Source organism: Sceloporus occidentalis, unplaced genomic scaffold (genome assembly GCF_023333645.1).
Source record: "Sceloporus occidentalis isolate IW3139 unplaced genomic scaffold, rSceOcc1.0.p SCAF_27, whole genome shotgun sequence".
Lineage (NCBI taxonomy): Eukaryota > Metazoa > Chordata > Lepidosauria > Squamata > Phrynosomatidae > Sceloporus > Sceloporus occidentalis.
This window is the reverse complement of record NW_028317007.1, coordinates 13721785-13746514: the sequence shown is the minus strand read 5'-3', so window position 1 is coordinate 13746514 and position 24730 is coordinate 13721785. Positions and strand designations below refer to the sequence as shown.

Sequence of the window (24730 nt, the reverse complement as noted above, 5' to 3'; positions counted from 1 at the left end):
TAGGAGGGGGAAACAAAGTAGTTATCATCAAGTTACAAAGAAAAATATAGGAATTTTCAGAACAAATGCGAATTAGTCAAGCAGCATGTTTGTCAAACAGATAATAATTTTATGTTAACTGGAGAAATATAGATTTTGGGGGCCATAAGCAGTTGGGCTCAAAAGTCTGCATACCCTGGCAGAAATTGTGAAATGTTGGCATTCATTTTGAAAATATGACCGATTATGCAAATTAAGGCTTGTGATCATATGAAGCCATTGATTATCACATAGTTGTTTGGCTCCTTTTTTAAATCATAATGATAACAGATATCACCTGTAACATACAGTAAGCATCTCTCTCCCTTTAAGGGAAGAGGACTCTGGACAGGAAACAGGAAGTGGGGATTGGCTTGCTGGGAGCTGGGACATGGAAGGAGGAATATGGTGATGTTAAGAAACAAAATAAAGAAAGCTGCTGTTAAAAGTCATCTCTGAGTGTCTGCAGTTTATGACAATATTACATCACCCAAATGGCCCTGATCAAAAGTTTACATACCCTTGAATGTTTGACCTTGTTACAGACGCACAAGGTGACACACAGGTTAAAATGGCAATTAAATGTTAATTTCCCACACCTGTGGCTTTCTTAAAATTGCAATTAGTGTCTGTGTGTAAATAGTCAATGAGTTTGTTAGTCAATGAGCAGGCGAGATACTGAGACAAAAGACCTCCGTAACAAGGTAATGGAACTTCATAAAGATGGAAAAGGAGATAAAAAGATACCCAAAGCCTTGAAATTGCCAGTCAGTACTTTCCAATTACTTAAAAAGTGGAAAATTCAGGGATCTCTTGATACCAATCAAGGTCAGACAGACCAAGAAAGATTTCAGCCACAACTGCCAGAAGAATAGTTTGGGATACAAAAAAGGAGAAATACAGGCTGCTCTGGAAAAAGACAGTGATACTTGACAATACGATGATACTTGACAAACATGAGGTGCATGGTCAAGTTGCCAGAAAGAAGCCTTAACTACGCCAATGCCACAAAAAAGCCTGGTTACAGTATCCCAGACAACACCTTGACACGCCTCACAGCTTCTGGCACATTGTAATTTGGAGTGAATGACAACCAAATACTTTGCATGACCTGGAGGCATTTTGCCATGAAGAATGGGCAGCTGTACCACCTGCAATAATTTGCGGACAATTATTACAAAAGACTGCACGCTGTCATTGATGCTAAAGGAGGCAATGCACAGAATTAAGAACTAAGGCTATGCAGACTTTTGAACAGGGGTCATTTCACATGTTTCTTTGGTACTATTTTTTGTTTTATGGATGTGCCGTTATGTTATAACCTACAGCTAAATGTGAATCCCATAAGAAATAAAAGAAATGTGTTTTGCCTGCTCATTCATGTAAAAATGGTATATATATATATATACAGGGCTTGACAAATTTGTTGTAAATCTAGGCGCCAGCTAAAAAAGTTAGGAGCCAGGATTTTTTTTTACACTAATTGTTGGTTAGGAGTGATCTGATCATCATCAGCCCACTTACTAAACTCACAGCATTTGACCTGGAAGCACCCTGGACTTTTAGGTCAGTGCTGGTTTTTTTTTTTGTTTTTTTTATATATATAAATATATATATTTTTTAACGCTTTCAATGCTGATGTTCCATTGGAGCACAGCATTGACTGATATTTAGTCCCCACAAGCTTGTGGGGACAAATGTTAACCCCTGCAATGCCACAAATGTGTTATAGACAATTGTGGAATTGAAGGGGTTAACGCTGTACTGTCGCTCTCATGGAGCGATCAGGCAGCAGGGGAGGGTTGGGGCTGGTCTCCACACTCATGTGGAGACCAAAGAACCCTCTCCCCCTGTCCCTGAAGCTGCCTCTGGCAGCTGGGACGCAATTGCTGGTCTATAGACGAGCCATTGCAGGGGGGAGTCTCTGATGACTGCTGTAGGCTTCCATGCCTACAGGAGTCAAAGGGCTCGTTTTTGCTGTTGCTGGTCTGCCTGGGCTTCCAGGCAGACAACCAGCAGCAGAGCCCCTTACAAAACGGGAATTAACCCCTAAATGCCGCGACCGCGGCATTGAAGGGGTTAACGCTGCCCTGTCGCTTTCATGGAGCGACCAGGCAGCAGGGGGATGTTGTGTCAGGTACCCACACTTGTGTGGGGACCCAATCAACACTGAAGCCCCTTTCCTGAAGCTGCCTGTGACAGCTGAAAACGCTATTGCAGGTTTTCCTGCAATCGCGGTTTCAGCCTACAGGATCACTCCGTGGGAGTGATCTCAGGCACGGGGGAGGGCTCGGAGTGGTTGTGCTGTCTGCCCAGACTCCTGGGCAGGCAGCAGCAGCAGCGCCCCCCGTGGTGACGCGGGGGCATTTTTTTTTGGATGTAAGAGGCTGACAAACTCGAGCCCTGTATATATATATATATATATATATATATATATAACAAATTCCGAGGGGATGCAAACTTTTGAGCTGTATATTTATGCAAAGCGTATGGAATCTATACATATTGTAAGTTCCATAATATCTGTTGAACCACAAAAACTCACAAATGTAACTATGCATTATTCAGGGCCTTCAGGCAAGGTAAACTTAATATGATTGGCATTTAATAACGGATAGTGAATTCAGAGAGATAAAATGTTTTAATTCACACATTTTTGAAGTGCTGTCCAGATTTACAGACACTCCATTGCATTCATTGCAATAATAAAATCTGTAAGCATTTATTTTTGCAATAAGTAAAAAGCACTGAATGAGTCCAAAAAACAGTAATACTAAATGACTGACACTCCTAAATGATGCAAAAAAACAGACTTTACTTTTCAACAGCAGATCGTTTCTGGGATTTTGATTGGTAATTTAACGCCATCTTGGTTTCCATGCCGGTGTATATCGCAACGCCTACAATTGGAAGAAACATTTTACGGGAGATTGTTATTTGAGACAGGTGAACAGCAATATCTCAATACAACACAGCCATAAGAATCCATGATTATTAACTTTCATTCTCCAATCGTTTGGTGTGGAGTGCAGGTTGGGTTGGCTTGATCATTGTGACCTCAAGAGATTACAATGAGATCTTGACATCTAGCATGGTACATGAATTCCCACTGAAAGCATTTATAGAGTTAAAATGAACACTGTCAATTTGTACAAGTCATATAATTGCAACTGAGGGAGGAACAAATTAAGTTGGGCAGTAGTCCACCCAAGACAATATGGTTATTATTTTATTTATGTTGTGCTAAGTGCATCCCGAGCATCTTGGAGACAAAAGGAGAAAGAAGATATAGAGGACAGTCGCCAATATAAGAATAAGATGACCCTTTAAAACCCAAAATTCTAGCATTAATATCCTAGGCTAATTGCTTGTGTTTCTATGCAGACTGAACCATTTTTTCTACTTTACATTGGAGTTATTCTTTATGCATAACACCCAGGGGATCATATTTAAAATGATCACCATGGGGTCACCATGGAAACCATAGGAATATTCCTGGTTATTTCACAATTATCACTTTGCATTAGTATTGCTGTATTTGGGTTACCAAATATCTTCTCAGTATTCTTCAGGGTGGCACCTCGAAGGAGAAGATTCTCTGACCCAAGAGGCCTAATCGGAAAAAGGTTAAAAAAAACAAAAAGAAAAAAAGTAACAACAATAAACGTAATAACTGTCATCAAGTTAATGCCCTTTTTAGAAAGAGTAAATTCTTATGTGAGAATTTATTTTCCTTATCATTTGTCAGTAGCACACTAGTAAAAATTTGCTACCGGAAGTGATCTGGGAAAACTGTATACAGAGATGCGGTGTTCGTTTTTGGTTGGTGCTAGCCTGAAAGCTTAGTACTACTTTGCGCTGCCCGACAATGGAGCCGAGTGGGGCAACCGCTCCAGGCGGCACTTTTGAAGGGGCGGCACTTTTTTTTTACATTTTTTTACTCTTAAGAGAGAGAGAGAGAGAGAGGGGCGCCGAGTGGTTTTATCTTACCAAGTTGTCAGTACCCGCTCGGTGCCCCTCGCTCTCTCCTCTGCGAGCCCTCTGTCTCGAGCAGGGAGACTCACCGCAGGACTGCTGAAAGGTAAGTACGAGGGGGGGGGTAGATAATGGGGGGGCGGCAGGGAGAGGAAGGGTAAATAATTGGGGGGCGGCAGGGAGAGGAAGGGTAGATAATGGGGGGGGGCGCCATTTTAAACTTCGCCCCAGGTGGCATTTTGTCTTGGGCCGGCCCTGGACGATGCTACATTCTATATCTAAATAATAATAATTCACATATAACTGCATATTTCAAGGCAAAAAAGTTGAATTGTGTACCAATGAAACTACAAAGAAAAAATGATGTTCCTTAGCAGTATTTGATAAATTGTAAGCCATGTAAGAGAATATAACTTAAATTAGATCCACTATACTAACCTGGCAACTGTGTCATCTCCTCCACGATAAATATTTATCCGACCAACAAACCTATAATAGTATAATATTACATTTAAATTGTGATAATTGTCAATTGATTTAAAAAGTAGGGAATGAAATAGACAAGGCAACAGAAAATACATATAAATTAACATAATTTGAAATAATGTGGCAATTTAAACTTTATCTGTAGTTTAGTGATACACAGATAAACAGATCTATAACTCCGAAGCGTGATTAGTGTTATAATATACGGGTGTTTTATAAATAAAAAGTCTTGAAGATGTTATGACAGGACTGAACAAATCACAGGTTTGGGCCACATGATGATAGTGAATATAGAGATATGAACCCACACGGGGTGGGTCCTAGACCAAATTACACCCCTGATTTAGACGACTGGTCCTTTACACACAAATAGATGTATTGCAATTTCTTGTTCTTGGTTCAATTAACCATGGTAATTGCAAAGGTTGAAACTGATGGATTTTCTGTCTTTTTATCCAAGCTGACCATGTAGCTACATCCTGTGGGATTTTTTTTTTCTTGCAAAATGCATTGATCGTTATCAAGAGTAGTCAAACCTCCTTCTTACTTGTACAGATCTGGTTGTGGCTGCTCACACTCAATAGTTGCATGCAACGCATCCATCTCCTGCTCATGATGAAATGCTTTCGTATCTTGAACAGCAAAATATGTCTGATTTGGGGAACAGAAAGTACAATTTTATTCATTTTGAATAGATCTATAACAAGGGTGTCCAACCTGCGGCCCTCCAGCTGCTGCAGGACTACACATCCCATACTCCTCTGCCAGCCCCTTAGCTGAAAGAGCATTATGGGAGACGTAGTCCTGCAGCAGCTGGAGGGCCGCAGGTTGGACACCCCTGATCTATAAGTTACTCAAAACAGATGCTACTTGTCCATGAACCTGATTTTCCTCTTGTTTTTACAAATGTAAACATTACTGTAACATTGACCGGCTTCTAAATGCAACAAAACACACAAAAATGTTGGTTGAAGAGTTTGCTCAGACACTCACTCAGTTCTTTATGCGCTAAGATTATGCCTGGCAAATAACATCCTCAGTCTTTGAAAGAGATACAATCATAATTGTCTGATTACATGTTAAGTAAATAAAATCTAAACTGAACATTATGAAATGTAGCTTTCTCCCTGTACAGTAAATAGTAGATTTCACAAGCTGATCTAGATGTTGTAAAGTCCCGGTTACAAAAGCTAAGATTCATTTCATATATTCTATTGTTTAATATATTGATTAAATAGATTGGATCCAACCTGGAGGAAACTCCAACCTTGAAGGCACACAAGAAACATTGTGAGTTAATGCGTATCTCATACAAAATAATGTATGCTGTTGGCGATTGGGAGACAATCACGTGTCCATTCTGAGTAGACCACAAACCAATTATTACGACTGCAGATTTCAATTAAAGAACCATGCACGGTACTCATTGAAAATATGTTGAATCTACCCTTTAGGTAGCGTTCCTTTGAATCACAGATAAAGCCAGACAAAACAGAAGAGCAGAAATATTCTCTCACTTTGTGACTCGATTCTCCATCCAAACTGGCCGTCGTTACAAAACAGGTTCCATCCTCCCTGCTTGACGATAACAGTATTATATCACACGGAAAAGACTCATCTTCTTTCACCATTACTATGTCACCAACCTGCAGGAGAAATTAACATATTATGGAATGGCGATACCATGACTCGATTGTAGCATGTACTGGATATCAAAGCTAAAGCAGTGTATATGATTAGGGACAAGAAAAGCCTTAGGACCCGTTAGGAACCTACATCTCAAGGAGCCTTTAAGTGTAGTAGTATATTTTTGATACAGATCTCTAGAGGACTCCGATATCAACCGGTTACGGTTGGGAGTTTGTCCAAAAACGCTAAAAATAAAACCAAGGGTACAGTGTTGTTGCTTTTTTTGTATTTTGTATTATGTAACTCACTCTGAGCTTCTTGCTTTGTTTCCGGACCAGTTTGCCATGCTGAATGACATGGACAGAGTATTGGTTCATAGCATTATCTGCTTTATGCCGGAGCCAGTCTTCATAGCCCTACAGAATGACGATAAATAATGCATTTAGAGTTGGCAGGCATCATGCTACTGCAGATTTGTTAATCTAAAACAGTTAGACCTTGGGATGTTAAAACAAACAAAATGATATAGTTACCTGTTTTATTGCTGTCACAGTGATGACAAAGAACAGCGGAAGACCACTGGTTATCGGACTGGTTGGTGTGTCAATAATAAGCTTTAAATGAAAATATACCTCGGTCAGTATTAAATTATAATTAACAGAAGGGTAAATAGAATGATCAATGCAGTTCTTGTTCCTGTTGGAGATAATTCAGAGGGTGGTAGCTAAGTGGAACAGCTTTCCAGAAGAAGTATTAGATATTAATATAGTGAGGGATAGGCATCAGGTTATTCTGAATATAAGACAATACCAATGGTCAAATAAACATGGCAAGATCATATGGACCAAGTACATATTATCTGCAATTAGAGCAACATACAACCATGAGGGGTCTATTTAGCTGTCTATAAAAGTCTACCTTGGTCACAGGATGACTCTTATGTTGATAATCATTGAATAAGTTGCTAAATTCAACTCTTGTGTGATGGTCAACAACAAAGAGTTTTACTTAAACAGCGTTCAGTATATAACAGTTTGGACCACCTTGAAGGTGCAGATGCATTTAAAATGGATAAAGACGGTCAATTGTGTTTAAGGTGGTGATGTTAGAAACGTGTGTAGGGGGCATGACTTTTCTGAATGTATGTGACCCACAGATTGATATCTATGAATTGTGTAAGCCAGTTAAAAGAAGAACACACTTCAATTTCACAATTTAATATAAAATTGTGAGTGATTTGGGTTCCAAAATCCGGAAGTATTTACATATTCTATAATTTATAGCCAGAAAATAAACATGAACACAAATTAAAAATAGTAGGTTCTCAGAAATGTCAGTGTCATTTCAGGGCACCATAGATTAAACATTTTATTTTGTTTTTCTAATGCTGTGATAAAAAAAGGGTTAGAACCTAATAATGATGAAATGGCTTCTGTAGACAAGTAAAATAGCATTAAGTATGATGCTTCTAGGGCATGTCTGGTACATTATGTTACAAGTCAACATGCATATTATGTTGAGAAATTAAGGAAAAACTAAATAACACAATTATATTCTCATTAGGCATCTAGCAGACAAAAAAGAAGCCTTCCATCAAGCTTCCACAAACTTCTTTGGTATTCACTGTGCACATGAAGTTGCTTAGGTCAGATTTGCTCCTGAACTATTTTTTTTATGTTAAACTCTATACATGGGGACACAGGGTGTTCATTACTCCAATGTTCGAGTTACTCCAAAGAGGCAAAAGGCACAGTATGTGTCATGCACGTAACCGTTGTAAAAACTAGCTACCAAGTATATGTACCCAGATAACCTCAGCCTAGTAATGATTGTGGACATCATCATTGGTGATAGACTTGAATCCACAGCAGAAAAAGTCGGGGTACCCTAATTAACGCCTAGATGCACTGAATGTGGTTGACGTGCTCAATTTCCCATATAAATATCCAAACAAACCCTCAGAAATGAATTTATTGGAAAACAAATCTCATTCAATTATGTATAGCATATTAGTTTTATCATTAATAAGTCTGGTGAAATCTGAGGCTTCTGTTCAGGCCAATATAAAATTACTGATGTTTTGACCCAATGTAATTAAACAATTTGAGATTTTGTTGGAAAGCAACAGATGCAACTACTTTTCCCCAGATGTTTCTTTCCTAATGATGGTAATTTGTTTTATTTCAAAGCCAGTCAAAAACTGATGAATCCCAATGCTTTGTTGGCCTGGGTTATGTATGTTTGCAAAAGGCCTATGGGAAATCTAATTTTTTAAGGGGAAAGACCCCACCCAAGTAAGGCATATATAACAATTAAATCTGCATACTTTTTCTAATTTCTAATACTTTTTTTTTTCAAACAAAAAAAATAGATAAATACCTGTACAAGAAAAATTATGAGAAAATAAAAATTTGCTATTCTTCGGAATTGTTCAAACAAGTTCTTCGGAACAAAGTTCCAGAAAGTGTACTGTGAAAAAAAAAAGAATACGTAATAATTATATAAGTTGCAAATAAACAATTTCTGTTCAAATATATTTATGGGTAAAGACATGGCCTTTATTTTGAATATGTGTTACTGACAGAACATATGAACCATTTCTTGACTCCTTAATAAATATGACAAAACAGCATATAAGTTCTTTTTATAAATATTTCCTCTGTTACTGCTTATTCAAATTGTTGTGGTTTTGTCTATAGCATTTTTTTCTTATATCATTTTTATACTATCAGAATAAAAGCATATAGAAATTAACACATGTACGCTTTGCTTTTGATATTGGTAAAATTCCCGTATGTTACCCAAATTCCCATTGTTATTATACATATTTTGCAAATGCAATGCGTGACATGGACAATCATGTAAAGGAACATGCCTGCCAAAGAGTATACCCATATTCATTTGAAAGATAAAATCAATGATTATCTTTGCATACATTTTTTTTTATTTTATGCAGTGTCACTTTTACGGGGTATAGAAAGTATATGAAATCACACGCAAACCAATAAGAAACCATTAAGAAAATGAACTATGGTGCAATTGTCCCAAAGGAAAAAATGCTTTTCCAAAGTAGATTAAAAATGATTAATGCAGACCCCCTTATTGTTTTCGGTTTCACCTCCATTTAGGGGTGCAACTGATGGTAAATGGCAGGACCTTAACAACAGATATGCCCTATTCTATCTAGGCATTGTCGATTTCTGATCATTCTTTCCCTGTTTGTAACATAATGTCTGTCTTGGTGGATGCTTAGCCCACCTTCATCCAAAGCCCACCTGTAATATCTTTCATTTTACTTGGTACATTTTCTATAACATGTGGGGTAAAGGCACCAGCAGACTATGTGCCCAGAGGTGGCTAAAATGTAAATGACTATGGTTAGGCTATAAGATAGATACATTCCTATACATTTAAGTTTTGCAGACAAATGAGCAGTGCTAGACTTCCTATTACTAGGATTCCATGCCTATGATTAAGCACCGTGTGTGAAAACACATTAAGCGTGTCATTTAAAAATGTCTATACGGAATTAAGAGGTTTATATCACTTCAATGGAGTTCATGTAATATTTTCTATGAAATCCGAGTTCCGGTTACCCTTTTTTGGATTCTCTGAATAGATCTGGGAGCTTGTGTCAAAGCCCCAGAGCACCGACTGGTCTTTTGTGGGAGTGGGAGTCTTGATTGGAGTCGAGAATTCTTTCAAATTGCTTACTAGGGACACTTTGTTTTGAGGATTTTATAAACGGCTGGGGACAGGGTTTTACATACACGTTGCTACATATTGATATCTATACAACTGACAAATGAATTTAGATGACAAATCACATGCGCTGTCCAATCTATAAACCCATTTTCTGTTGTTTCCATGCACATTATGGCGACTTAAACACTGTGATACCCGGCACATATTTCAGACTCCCAGAACAGAGGGACATCAGTGGAGCAAGAAGGGATTTGGGTCCCAAAAATGGCCAATCCCTTCTAAAGAGGGACACATTATTTGTTTGATCATTACTGACAAATAGCTTAGACTGGGTTATAAAATTATTATTAAAGCCAGACCAGTTATTATCTAATTAAAGACCTTCACTGTGAACACCAGACACTCAGTCTTTGCTTGATAATTATAATAGGAAATACAGGTTTCTGGATTGAACTTCCCAGCATTGAATTAATTTTTGTACAAATTATTCTTTAGAAAAAAAAAAAAAAAAAAAGAGCAAAGTTAATTACTAATGTAATACACATTTTCTCCTGGCATTCAACAACAAGAACATGGTGATTTTCAGATTACCTATGCATGGTTACAGTACTTAATGACAGTGCTGTAATCATCACAGCATGGAGCTAGGCAGATTTTAATTAGCTCTAAACATGAAAACGTGTTATCCAATTAGTAAAAAAGACTGGACATCTACTTTTGATAAATGATTGCACTAATTACAGAGCTCTGATTATTTAGAGGATGTACTGTAGACAAAGTCAATTTCAGATACAAAACTACTGCTGCTCCTTCAAAGAACGGTCACCTCGAGGGGTTAGCTATAAGAAGAGGACCACCACCACCACACCTGAAGAACCTCAATGCACTCAGATGCAGATAGCCACATTGGAACTGCAAGGGAAGCCTGCATGGCTCCCCAACCAGCCCATGATCCCCACAAAAGCAGAACCGCTATGTGGGACTTGGGAGGCATGCGTTAGTACGTACAGTACACTTCTTGCACATGCTGAGCCATAAAAGTGGGAGCGGCAGCAACCAATCACATGTATGCTGGCAAAACATCTGCGTTCAGATAGAATACACATAGTTGGCTGCTGCCACTCCTATAGATATATAGTATATGTGTTCTATTGAGCACGTGCAACAAGTGTACTGATGGATTGTCCCTCCTTTCATTAGATGAAAAGTGGGGAGTTGTTAAACACAAACTCACATTTTCTTTAATGCCTGTTAAATGCACTGGAGTGTGTACAAAATGGACTCCGATATGCATTGAAAATAGGCCTCAGAGGCTTTCTCTGTGGTATACACATACATACAGCCTATTTAACTTTATTGGAAATGTAACATATGTTTAATCTATAAAACAGGACAGAATACATACTCTAAGCATTAAAATCTCATAAATTATTGTAAACTATGAAGAAATAAAATGATAAAAGGCCCAATTTGTTGTAGTAGTTATAAGAAGAAGGCAGGATGCCCCAATAGTTAGAACAAACATTACAGATGAATGTTGGTAGCTACGGGAAACTGCAGACAGGTAGCCATGTGTTTGATTTTGCTGAGGAACAATAAACAATCTTACCTTTGAGGAGACTATCCTGTTATCTGGATACCTCTGAGGAATGTATGCTTCGGTGCCAGCAGGAGGCTCTTTGTGGCCAACATAAATGGTTCGATTGTCTACCCAGTTTTCTTCCCCTGCACACTGGAAAACATTATAATGTTTCATTAGGAGACACGTTACAGAAACAATACAGAGGCTTTAATAAAAAAACATCAAAATAATATGTCAAAGTCCTAATATACAAAATATGCATGGTTGGTCAAAAAAAGGTTTAAAAGTACTGTAGTGGCATTCTTAAAGAACCAGGGTCTAAGAATTTAAAAAAATGTGAGTGTTAAGAGCCAAGGCTCTTCAATTTGGTATCTGCTCATACTATATCTATTGGTCAACTGACATATAGAACAAAAGCAGTACAGTAGAACAAATACAGTATATGAAACCCTATATAGTACAAAATGTTGCAATAATAATACAAACGATGCTCCCCAGATACATGTAAGAGTGACTAGAGTCTGAGTAATGAATTAAGTCATAAAATCTGACCCAGGGATTAAATTATGACACCCACGTTCTATAAATTGTAGAAAATAAATATTGGTTCTGTAATGTTCCTGAAACCTTTATTCAGTATAAGAACAGGCTTGTCATTTTTCTAACGAGCCTATAGTAGGACATACGGCCAAAGAAGATGGTGAAGATGGTGAAGGTAATTACACACAGTGGATATAAAAAGACTTTTTATATCCACTGTATGTAGGTTTGGTCTTCATGTATCATTGAACTCCCTTTCAGTGGTCATTTGAAACCAAATACCTCCAAACTTCTACACAGATTGAAAAAAAAGCATAAAACTATACGTAAAAAATACAAAGGTGGCATTTGATTGGTTAATAATTGAAGAATTATTTTGTGTAAGGTTCCGCTCATATTATTTACCCATCTAGAACTCGGAAGGGTAAATTAATCTCCCAGGTAAAGAAAAAGGTTCCTGCTAATGCTTTTCACATATGATAATGGATTGTTTATTCTATGCCAGGTAATATGTTTATGTAATTATGTATATGCACATATGCACTATTAATCATTTAAAAGCACTTCCAAAATGCATTACATTAATGCATATTCCGGATCAGGCCAATATCATCAGTACGTGAAGAAAGACTGTAGGCGAGTGATCTGTTTCACATTACTGGATAACATATCAGTCAGTGTTGCGTAATAATTGGACAAGTGAAAGGAGACACAATCCTCAAATTACCCTGTTTAGAATACCAAAATAGACACGCTGTTTGACCTCGACTTTGTGTACTTGTAAACACGAAATTAATGTTCTCAATACAATGCTTTATGCGAGAGAGCGAACATATCAGCTATCAACATAAAGCATCCCCAACCAGCAAACAGACCCATCATGGCTAAATATCAAAACTAAGTGCAAATAATTCCATTTAAAACAAAACAAAATAGGCTTTTCGGCCATTATCCGATACAAAAAATTAATGTAACTTTAAATCCTATTTATGCCTGAAATTTAACTTATGCACTGCGTCGTAGGGTTTTATAATAATCTAATAACAAAATAATACCCGGCAAATAATACCAGCAAATATAAAAGTCTCATTACGATATGATGCTTAATGAAAGATAAATTACGTTATATCTGAGTCACTGGTGAAATAACAAGAGAATGCTATGTCAGTCTGCGGTTTCACCGCTACAACTGCCTGGAGGCAACGGATAGAATCGCTAAGGTCCCTCCTGTGTCTGCTTCTGAAAGCATTAAAACTCCTCTGAGCCTACAAAACAGGGTTATCTCACTGCTGCGAACACCGAAATGACTATAGGTGGCTTGAAATCTGGTTATACATCAGTTTCGGGGCAGTAAGTGATATTTTTATTTAAAAAAATGTTTATTCAATTTAATGGTAACACAAACACCAAAAGAAATACAAAATAAAAAAAAAATAAAAAAATCCAAACAATTATTAACTTTTATTTATTAAGCACCAACAAATTACGCAAAGTTGTACGGAACCTGCTAGAAAATGTTTGCTGTATTCCTTCTAATAGGGTGCCTGGGCGAGCCTCATAGAGACGCACATTATGAGATTGGATTGACCCTACATGCCCAAACAGGATAGATATCCTCATTACTGACCATAGCCCCTTAGGAACGCATAAAGCACTTTATAAAGAAGGCAATTAATACCAGGGGTTGGTTTCACCAAACGGAATTCACTCACAGCATTCGGAATACACAGAAAAGGCCCCTGTGAGCACAGATCAGACTGGAATGGCATTTAGAACTATTCTATGTCATGTCGTACCATAAGTCTGCATGCAGTGAAGCGGACACGTAGAATACAGTATGTGTTTGACACAATGACGGGAATGTAAAATATTTTAAATGATGGCTGGGGTGTTCTTACAATCCTTGGTAACCTCATTTAAACCGGTGCTTGCATTCAAGAATGAAGAGGAGAAATGGATAAGAGAAGCATCAAATAATACAGAACCCAGAACTATGTCATTATTTAGGCTACATAACTAGTAGATTTTGTTAATATTTGAACGTTTTACAGGACTGATTTGTGTACAACCTTATTAGTGATGACTAATCTGTACTGTTACTTCCATTGCTGAATAATCACTGGAGGTTCTCCATAGCTAGCAATAAATCTGCTTTTATTCATCCTTCTTATAGCATGTATAAACTACTAAAACATGCATGGGCCAGAGACCAATGAAATAAAACTGGCTTGCGAGGACAAGTAGAAGCTAAAGTTACAGTAATGACTAAAGATCAATGTGCATTATAGATTTACCAATAACAAAAGTTATGGTGGGTAAAGGTGATGGAAGACCCTTCCATTATAGATTTATCCATAGATCACAAGGGATGGATTGTGCAGACTATGCTGAAGAAAGTATGTTGGAGTGACATGTATATACATTGTGTTCTGTTCAATAAACCCCTACGTTCCCCTAACCTAACGTTGTGAAGTCCCTGGATGCCCTGAGTGTAAGAGCTCAACAGAGCCCGACGTTGACCCCTTGTTGGTCCTTACAGAATTTAAATATACTGATTGTACCTTCCCCATGTTATGCTGTAAAGTGCTTAATAAATAAAAAAAACATGCTTTCATGTGCTACATCCATATGACTGCTATAATTTTTGTTATTATTTGTATTATTTTTTAATTATTATTATTATTATTTTTTTTAGATATTTTCTTTAAACCCCACATAATATGATACATCAGGAAAACTAAGATCCATGGCAAAACCTGCATTAATTTTATTTCCTGTGCTGAAGTTATTCCCTTTACATTACATTACATTTATTCATATAGCGCCAGCAGATTCCGTAGTACTGTTACAAGAGTCAGTAAAATAATTTAAAATCACACACAATAACAAACTAGTAGAAAAGAAGAAGAGGGACCTGCTCTTGAGAGCTTACAATCTAGTCAGAGAACTTAAAGGACATAATTAAACAATAGGCGGATGAGCAAACTTGTCTGGTTTTATAGGACAGTCCTCCGGCCGAGACTTCCGTTCCTGGAAATGTGCCCTAAACCCCCACGTATGGATACATTATATACTTCAAAAGTACCCTGGCATGTTTTCTAGATTAAGTGGCACAAAATATGCCTACCATGTTCACTAGCATTGTCAATGGGGAGGAATAATCATGCAAATTTCACAGAGTACTTTAATATGCATTCTTCCTTACTGGGGCTGTCAGGGACAATGAACTTTATGGTTTATTGTGCCCATCTGTTTGTGCAGCCGATACTGAGTTTTATGGCATAAGAAAAGTTACTAATTTCTGTATTCTGGAATCACCTGCTGTTAAGTAATCTGTGCTGTAAGAACTTTGCAGAACTTCAATCAATGCCATGGGAAAACTACGTAATGGGGAGAAAAAATATTGTAGACAGTAACAAAAGTAGATGTTGCCAGAAAAGAATACACAAGAAAATAAAATTCATAAATAAACCAGCAGATGCCTAAAGGACCGTAATAAAAAAGACCATGTCAGAATTCTGCTGATAATTCATACAGATATTTATATTCTCCTCCAAGGGTACGAACAGCGACTGCAACAAAATCTTACTGTCAGTACATTTATAAACAGGAATTATTGATCCTCCATAAAGCTGGACGGCCAGAATGACTTTCAAGATATTCACTTTTATTGGTTTGTCTGTTTACTTGGCGGCTGGCGTTTTTATACAGAGAAAATGGAATTGGGAAGACTCTAACCTGATCAAAATACACCAAAGCACGTTTAACCCTTTCGATTGCCGGGCAGATGTACAAGACTGTAAACTCTAAATGCGTACGGTGTTGCTCGGCTATAGGCTCCTGGAGAAGCTGCAGAAGAGCTAATCTCACCGAATAAAACAAATATACTTCTGCTGAAAGATAGGCTGTACAAAAGATCTTGAAACTATGATTAAGTAATGTGACAGTAAACAGGTTATTAATGTTATGTTGAGAAAATATACAGTTTTGGGGTTGCATACAAAGAGCAATTCTGGTGAAAAATGCTATCACCATAGAAACCAATGGAATGTTTTGCCAAATACTGTATATCAGAATCGGCCCTTATAGATAACCTTTTTATTTCTTTATGGCTTTTTTATGATGAGATAATTTATCTTTACCTTTATTGCATTTTAAGTTGTGGGCCTCTAGTTTGTATATTTTGTGCTGTACATATTTACAGGTTCTGACCAATCTTCTGACCTCGATCTAGGGTTGAGCAGCCCCTCCTGCCACAAAGGCGCCTCATTAATGGTGTCCAGAGAAGGCTCTGGAATTGAGAGTCTCAGTGGGTTAAAATGCAGTGCAGTCCCACTGATTCCGCTCGTTGGTAAGCTATCTATCCATAACAAATTAGATAGGCCAAACTTGGGGAACTTTGACGTAGTGGTGGGCCAAGTAATATGCGGCCACATAGTGTGACGGGATCCCCAATATTTAAGCCTTATATAAGTATTTTTGGAATTGTATGCGATGGGCTGCACTGAATTCCATGTTACTACAAATACAGTGACCACATCAGCCATTTTTCATGCATACATAACATGTCCTGATAACCAACATGTGAAATCTCCGTGTTCCTGGCAAAAAAGGCCAATGTGGTTACCCTGGTTAAAACCTGGATATGTGAAAAATCTACTTCAATTCCTTCAGCGACAGATGACAACTATAGGAATCTAGGGGTTAATGTAAAGGTGCTCTATCACATCATGTAGTTCTACATCTCTGTGGACAATGCTATTGCATGTGATGTTTTTATTGCCATATGGCAACAGAGTGTCTGGTGTTATATGTCAAAGCCCTGTAATCTGTTCGGAGATTACATTGCTGTTAAAATACTGACAGATAACAGATTACCTTCAAGTGCTGTTTACCAACCAATTGAAGGCAGATAGCAGGCAACGCTGATTAGCCAAACTACAATAAACTGATCTGACAGCTACTATCTGGCTGGTGTTTCTGGAGGTTTGGAGTATTAATCATTTCACTTTCACTTCAAGAAAGTAGCAGTTTCCATTAAGTCGTCTTATCTTCTAAACCTTTAATTTGCTAATTTATCGAAATAAGATGTCTTGGTGAAAGATAAGACTCTGAAATGTTCAGTGATTGCAGCATTTAGTGCAAGAGCGAGTGATAAGAGGCCTTGTCCTGTACAATGTAAAACAATAATCAACGGTTTAAAATTCTTGTACATGTGTAATTTTTATGCTGAGTGCTGTAAACATTTAGGAAGTATAAGTTGCCAGGACGAGGGGGCAACGGTAAATGTATTATGTAAGAAGGCTAGTTTTTATATAAAAGTAGAGCCGCATCATTTGGAATACAATCTACATTGTGGATGGGTATAAGAAATCCATGGTTTCTTTGTTCCCTATACATATATTTGCATTAGACCTGAGTGAAAGATGAGTGGTAGGAACATGTGTTTCTGTTCATGTAACTGGTTAGGGGAATGGAATTCTACTACGCATACCTGGGAAAACTCCGGGTGAAGCAACGCTTCTCCAAGCCACTAATTGGAAACTCCGGGTCGCTGGAGTGGCGTTGCAGCTCCCTCCACTTCCACCTACTTCCCCCATTAAAAATAGCGTGTGTCCCGACGTGTGCAGGACCTCATACCCCCAATCCTGCTAGTATGTTACATGAATGGTCAAATATTGCCCATATATGGAAGAAACTATACCCTAACTGAGAATGTAAAAGGGTATAAAAAATCATGTTTAGAAGGGCAAGGTCTCTTTTTCCACTATAATTTAAGGCCAAACGCCTGGCTAATTTTGTGCTGCATTTTTTGGTGCTCTACAGCTTGCTCACCGACCACCGCTAACAGTATCAACAGCTGTATATTGCTTTCATTTTCTATGGTTATATGTTTTCTGGGATTTACATTAATCCCTGTGTAATATTCACACCATTATGCCATTGTTTTATTACCATTATTAAACCATTACCTTCCTCAGATATTAAAACCTGGAACTTGCTAGATGTTTTTTAAACTCAGTAAGATCTTTGTTTCTATAGGACATAAGAACTCTAATCGATCAAAGAATGATATGTGTGAGCTTGTCAAAAGAATGTAGATGAAATTCTTACTGACAAGCAATATAAATCCTTATAGCATGAATCGCTCTGAGCAATGCCTCCGAGTCACTCATTTTATTCATGGATTACCTGCACTTTGAACCCACCTCAGTTAATTATGTGCAGACTCTACCCAGACCAGCCATTAAAAGTGTTTTCTAACTTACATGTCTTCTAACTACATAGTATAACAACAAAAACACGTGTTTCACAACTTTAAGGACACCTGTCGGTTAGTGTTCTACACATTGAGTCAGAGCAGTAACAAGGGCTCTTGGCAACTGGGGCAGGGTTGGAGGTCCTACCACTGGAAGCAGAATAGGGTGCATGGACACTGCTGCCAGGGGGCTCAAGTGCACCCCTCACCTTGCTGTGCATGGGTCATGTCTCGTCGAATTCAGGTCTGTCCCCGTGTAAGAATACTGCCTATGCACATTGCAATACACTGTGTATGTCTAAGGCACACAAGCTAAACTCTTGTGAATGAACTCCAGAACTACCCAGTATCTGTACTGGGTAGCCTAGAGCTCAATGCGGCAGGCTCACGCAGAGTCTGGCCCCGCCCCCTTTATGTGCACACATGAGATCAGGTACATCTCTGTAATAAGAAAAGGGTTGCCATATAGGCCACTTATCCTGTACATATCACAATTTCTCACATGTTGTTGACCACTAAACTCCCATAAGGGAACAAACTACTTAAGTTTATACATCCCACATAATGCATGGACACAGTTTGCAGGTTGTCATCAACAAGATATGAACTTTAGATCTGTCCAGTAAAAAAGGGCCAATTTGTTAACCTTGAGAACCAAACTGAAACAATGCCAGTAAGCACTTATGGATTCCAGTAACCAGTAATAACAGGTACTACACCGTCAGGGATGAAATCATGATTCAAAAGGTACTTAAGCCCAAAGAGAAATGCACCAAAGGCGGGGGGCAGGCAACTCCAGGAAGAACCAACTACTTCTGTTAACTATAGTCAATAGGTAGAAGAGAGAGAGGGTGTAGCTAGTCAGGGCAAAAAAGTCAAAGCACACTTCTCAGAGGAGACCTGGAGAAGAGACGCTTCAACCGGAGTCTTCAGGTGAAAACCAGATAGTTCCCGGTTTTGCTAATTTGGATGAGTATTTGAAACTAGACAGAAAGCCACTGAAACACCAAGACCGGAATCTGAATGTGTATGCCTTTTATGCTTTTTAGGTTTGTGCGCTGCCCTATTTGGTATATTTTTTGTGTCCTCAGAAAGCCTTATGCCCAATATAATCCTAAATGCAGAACTAATTTCATGTGTAGTAATTTAATGCACAGCCAAAAAAACATAACCCTATCATCTGAGGCCCACCAACCATGAAAAATTCAAAGTCTAATACACAGATATGCAGATATTTAAGCATGAATTGGATGAATATTCTATTCAGAATATAAGAGACATACCTATAGTAATATATACTGCTCATTCTTTGCTTTCCTTATCTTGAACACCCTATGCATCCACATAATTGTGGTCACTCTTTTAGTTTCACAAATTAAGTAGGTAAATACACTTATAGATGACAAGTGATAAGGCCATAAAAATGATCTTCTATTTGTCACGACAAAACAAACACTACTTGGTTCCTCTCAGGGTACATTTTAGACATTCCACCATTTGGCAAATTGAACCGCACGCTAAAATGACTCTGTATGAGTAGCGCATGCGCATTTTCAGTACTTTTTTTCTGCCCTTATACAAAAAAAAATATTATAACATTATATAAGATAGCATTTTGGGAGTTGATTCTTCCTTAAATTAAACTATTTTAAAATGATTAGGTTCTCTGTACAAATACTTTATTTTTTTTTTTTGGGTTCTAGCCATCATCATATTATCGACTTATAGCGTCATCATATTCCTCAGAGCTGTACAAACAAGACATGACAAGTTGTGTATAATATAACAACTTAAAACTCAAACAATGTTATGATTTGACTTGCAATGTGATCCTAAATATATTTATTTTATATACACTAGAGCTCCAATAATTCATGGGATTATGGGCCCAATATAATGGTTTTTCTGAGGACTAATTATTTCAGTTAAGTCAGAACCCAGAGTAGGTGGAGAGCTGACAGATACGGTTAGTTGCTGTGTGACAGCGTATTTAACAGCATAATGGTTTGAATAAAAATAAAAAAAATAGAAGTGAGAAATAGTGGACTACTAATCGTTTGGAGATGCAAATGAGAGAAGACACAATGTCCAAATGGCAATATGGTGTTATCGATTTAAAATCTGAAGTTCCATTTTCAAGAGGGGGTAATACTTTGCAACAGTAATTTTTATTCTTTACCACCAAAATGCATTTACAAAGTAAGCCCTTTATTTAAAAAATGGATATATCCAATGAAATTTGATATTTGTACATTTTAGTTTAACAGTGATTATATATATATATATATATATATATATATATATATATATATATATATATATATATATATATATATGCATATATATACTGTGTATACCGGTAATTCCACTGACAAGTCAAAATGTCCGCTGTGGTTTACGCATTATTGATGAGTATGCATGGGAGGGGGTTTGTCTTGGCCAGTCATTATCTTATTTGTTTTTCTTTTGAGCAATCAAATTGGATCCACTTAATTCACTGTTCAAGTGCACCTAAGTAGAAGTGTGTCCTCAAGTTCCTTATCTCACGTTGGGTGCACACTTTCTTTTCAAGTGTGCCCCTGTATCTGCTCTAAAGATTGAAACGGATGCTAAAAAGGTGATATGTGGTCAGAAACCGAAAAGTGAGGACACAGACACTTATTAAATGGTAAATGTCACAGCGATCCGCTTCCTGCGTGATGTAGGAAAATGGAAGGTTTTTTTCTGTACCTGCAGGTCAGGTTTTTTGGGGTTTTTTTTAAGAGCAAATGCTCTGAAAAATACCCCTCGTCTTATAATCGGGTCATCTTATAATCAAAGCTCAAACAGAGGTCTGACTGTAAGACTAAGATCCAGATCCCCCGCAGCGCAGCTTCCCAGACTGTCAGAGAGGAGAGTTCCCCGCAGCGCTGCGGGGAATTCTCTCTGACAGTCGGATGGTGTATGCACGATGGCAATGGACGCAGACAACCCCCGCTGCTAACCGTACCTCCTATATATATGCCTGGCACGTCGTGGGGTTAAACAACGGAGTGATCACATTCGCTGTATTGAGCAACGATATGTCTTTAAATATTGCTGCCCCCTGCCACCAGAAAAAGCATTTAGGATTTGGCAGCGATCTTGCACATCAGGACTTTTTTTTTTATGTTTGCACATTTTTAGTTTTTTTTTTAATGCGATTTGTTTTTAAATTAATGAATTCATTAAATTACATTTTTTATTGAATTAAATACACATATATATTTATATATATACTAAATTAAAGGCAAAAATCAATTAATTTAATTGTTAAATGATTACATTTTTCATTAAATAATTAACTTCAGGATATCACTTCCCATGCACTAATTCTACCAGAAGATTCTAGCATTAGTTTTTATTTGTTTGTTTCTGTTTCACACAGAATTTAGGTACGAATTTACTGCTCCTGGTATATGTCACTGCCAAACAACACCCCAATAAGCAACATCTCCTGAGTACAGTGATACAACCTATGCAACCCTAACCCTCCTGGGTTGTTTGGGGGAAAAGCCCACTGGAGAGCTATGGAGTCCAATTGTTTATTCTTCTACAGATATGACCCACAATTGGGAAATGGTTTTGTGCCTTTGGAAAACAAACCCTGGGTGATGGAAAGAGTTGGAGGGTCTTTGTTTAGAACTTAGATTTCATAACTAATTCCCAGGAGATCCATAATAAAATAAAAGACTAAATGTCCTTTGTATAAAGAGAATGCATGCACAAATATGCCACATAAGTGAAACAGAGTGAGAATGTTGATCCGGGGAGAAATGTAATTGCCATTACTGGAGCCAGGAAGGAATGTATTTTTCCCTTATGAGACATAATTGCCAAATGTTTCAGTTGGGTTTTTTTGTCTGTCTTCCTAAGATCAATATGGCTATATATAGAATTAGCATCTAAGCCATTTTTTTTAATAGAAAATTGGTTGGATTCAATGGCCATAAAGTCTTTGTAACTTAAAATGGTGGACGAGAAAAAAAAGTCTAAAGTTTGTAAAGGAATCTGATTTTGAGTATTATTTAAATCAAAGCCAAAAAGGACATGAATATAAAAAAGGTTTTGTGTGTGATATTTGTATTACTGTATACTAGGAGAATACCCTTGAAACTAAGGATACCGGATACATCTCATTTATACATTTCTTCTGCGTGGGGAAAAAATGGTGAAAAGCTGAGTAAACTCATTACTCCTTGAATAACTTTTATTTTCCTCATTTTGGTGTCATTGTGGATTCTGCGCAGGAGCTCAACTCAGATAAAATCTGTTTATTGTCATTTGGTTTTCTCCAGAGAATTACTACTTTTGGGTCCACTGAAGGGATTTGGAGATATACCCAACTGTATATGCTGCATGGGGAAGCTTTATCTATATGTTGCTTACCTTAAGCATGTGATCTGTGTACCTGTTATTGTTACAATCTGGTTTGGTACAAGGACGTGAATGTGAACGAAAAAAAATATCTCCAGTATGTTTAGTTTCTGAGTAGTTTATCAGACAAATATATAAATTGTACTAAAACACAGTTATTATTTAATCAAACCACCCTTCCTCAAAAACTTACTTATGATTTGTATTTTCCACATGCAGCCTGACAACTCAACAGTGCCTTGAGAAGCCCGGTCTTACCATCATGTGTCATGTTTAAAAAAGATAAGAGTGCCAAAAAAGTATAGCAACACGTAGCATTTGCCTGTGTAATAATTAATATGAGTTAGCTTTTGGCACTGGCTGCTTCTACTCCGGTAGGAGCTTGGTTCCCACCAATGTCTTTGGGAGACCTAGAACGCATGTGCAGAAAATACGCCTCCTGCATTCACCAGAGACAGACAGAGACAATTTTTGTACAGTAAACTGCATTTACATCCATGCAAAATGCACTCCAATATGCACTTTACTTAAATATACGAGTGGAGCGTTCTTTTAATCTTTAAGAGATGCAGGGAAGTGCACTAACATTACATGGCAACAAAAATATAAGTCACTAGTTCTAAAACAAAGGCAGATGCTACTTATTACTAAGATTATTACAAAACTACCACACTGATAACAATCTTCTACTAAGAAATCAAGACATTTAAACCAGCTTAGAGCAATCCTTCTTAGTTGAGATACGGTATAAACCAGATGGATGTACATTAAGTTCATCTCTGCAGTGGAATGGGCCTGCGGTGTGAAGCTCTCAACAGAGCATATCCATAATACTGTGACAAAAGCTGAGGGCCACAAAGTCCCTTTTCCGATCTTAGTGCACGGTCCACTAAGGCAATAAAGCATAGGATCTAGTGAACTATTATTTTACCCCCCAAAAAACTGAAAATAAAAGCCTAACTCCCGTTTGGAGCACTCTCTGGCTACACTTTGCCAGCCCAGACTAACTATATATATATATATATATAGCCAGACACGGTTAACCCAAGCTGTGGAAACCTCCACGGACAACATACACAGGTCCAAGTAGACAATCGGTGCTCCAGGGATTCTTTTTTTTAGGACCTCTCCTTTTTTTAATAATTGAACTGTTAATGCATGTCAGCTTTTTTAGGAGTACCTGCATGGCATCAAACATGTCTTTATATGATTGCAATCGGGCACACTAAGAATCGCATATGCTGTGCCTAAATAGTTACAGATTAGCTCCAGAGCTTTGTATATACATTTTTACAGACAAAGTCATCTCCTCTACCACAGCTCTCCTGCTGCAGTTCCAGCTACAAACCTCATTCAGACTGTTCAGGACACGAGCCACACGTGTTATTGTTACAGTCATACATGCAACTGAACGTGGGCTCTTATTTGTTTGCCTAGGGAAGACTTTTGTTTGCAGGTAAACTTTGTTTCTTAATGTGGTCGTAGCACTTCGCTTGTGATCACCTGATCCAACGCATTTTACTACATGCAAATTGGGGCATCTGTGATTTAGTTATAGCAGTTATAAAATAAGACTTCTGCCTCATTCACGCTCTTCTCTGGCTTTCTCAGCTGAAACCAGAAGGCATTACTATGTAAACGTCTTGCATATTTATGCTCCATCTAAACAACAAAGAAATACACATGTGCAGGAAATAGTCAAATTTTTAAAGGAGGCATATTTAAATAGCACATTGCATTCCCCAGACATTCTGTGCTCAGCAAATGCCTTTAAACTGAGATTTGTGTATGTATTTGCATATTGTAGTTAAATGGATATGAACACAGAACACTTGAGTGCCTGGATATACATCAGATGCCGGTCTCAGTAGTGTACAGAGCACAACATCGTGCCGTACATTTCAACACACTGATTAATACATTACTGATTAGGTTCTGCAGAGATTTTATTTGAATGAAAGCAGTGTACATTTATTTATTATTTAACTTCCTTGTAATGCTTTGGGAAAACTTTTGTCTGAGCCGTCAGTGATCCAGGTAAATAAATCAAATAAATAAAAGTATTATGAGTGTGTCGCATTTGTATTTGGACCATGCGGTAATACTTAACATCAATAACTATTTCATTATTTCCCACAGGA

General features: G+C 37.7%; 1 protein-coding gene across 1 annotated transcript in view; it reads right to left on the bottom strand.

Moving 5' to 3' along the window:
• Window positions 1-24730, bottom strand: part of LOC149299958 (phospholipid-transporting ATPase IH-like) — a gene marked incomplete at its 3' end in the record, with an annotated part of 135717 nt that overhangs the window by 85039 nt on the left and 25948 nt on the right. Inside the window, exons 2-11 of the mRNA XM_089485952.1 lie at window positions 23938-24110; window positions 11423-11545; window positions 8488-8577; window positions 6642-6722; window positions 6417-6524; window positions 5997-6125; window positions 5027-5130; window positions 4432-4482; window positions 3566-3630; window positions 2837-2918 (exon numbers count right to left, since the gene is read on the bottom strand). Of these exons, the coding sequence (XP_089342078.1) occupies window positions 2837-2918; window positions 3566-3630; window positions 4432-4482; window positions 5027-5130; window positions 5997-6125; window positions 6417-6524; window positions 6642-6722; window positions 8488-8577; window positions 11423-11545; window positions 23938-24110 (1006 nt within the window). The remainder of the gene's footprint in view (window positions 1-2836; window positions 2919-3565; window positions 3631-4431; window positions 4483-5026; window positions 5131-5996; window positions 6126-6416; window positions 6525-6641; window positions 6723-8487; window positions 8578-11422; window positions 11546-23937; window positions 24111-24730) is intronic.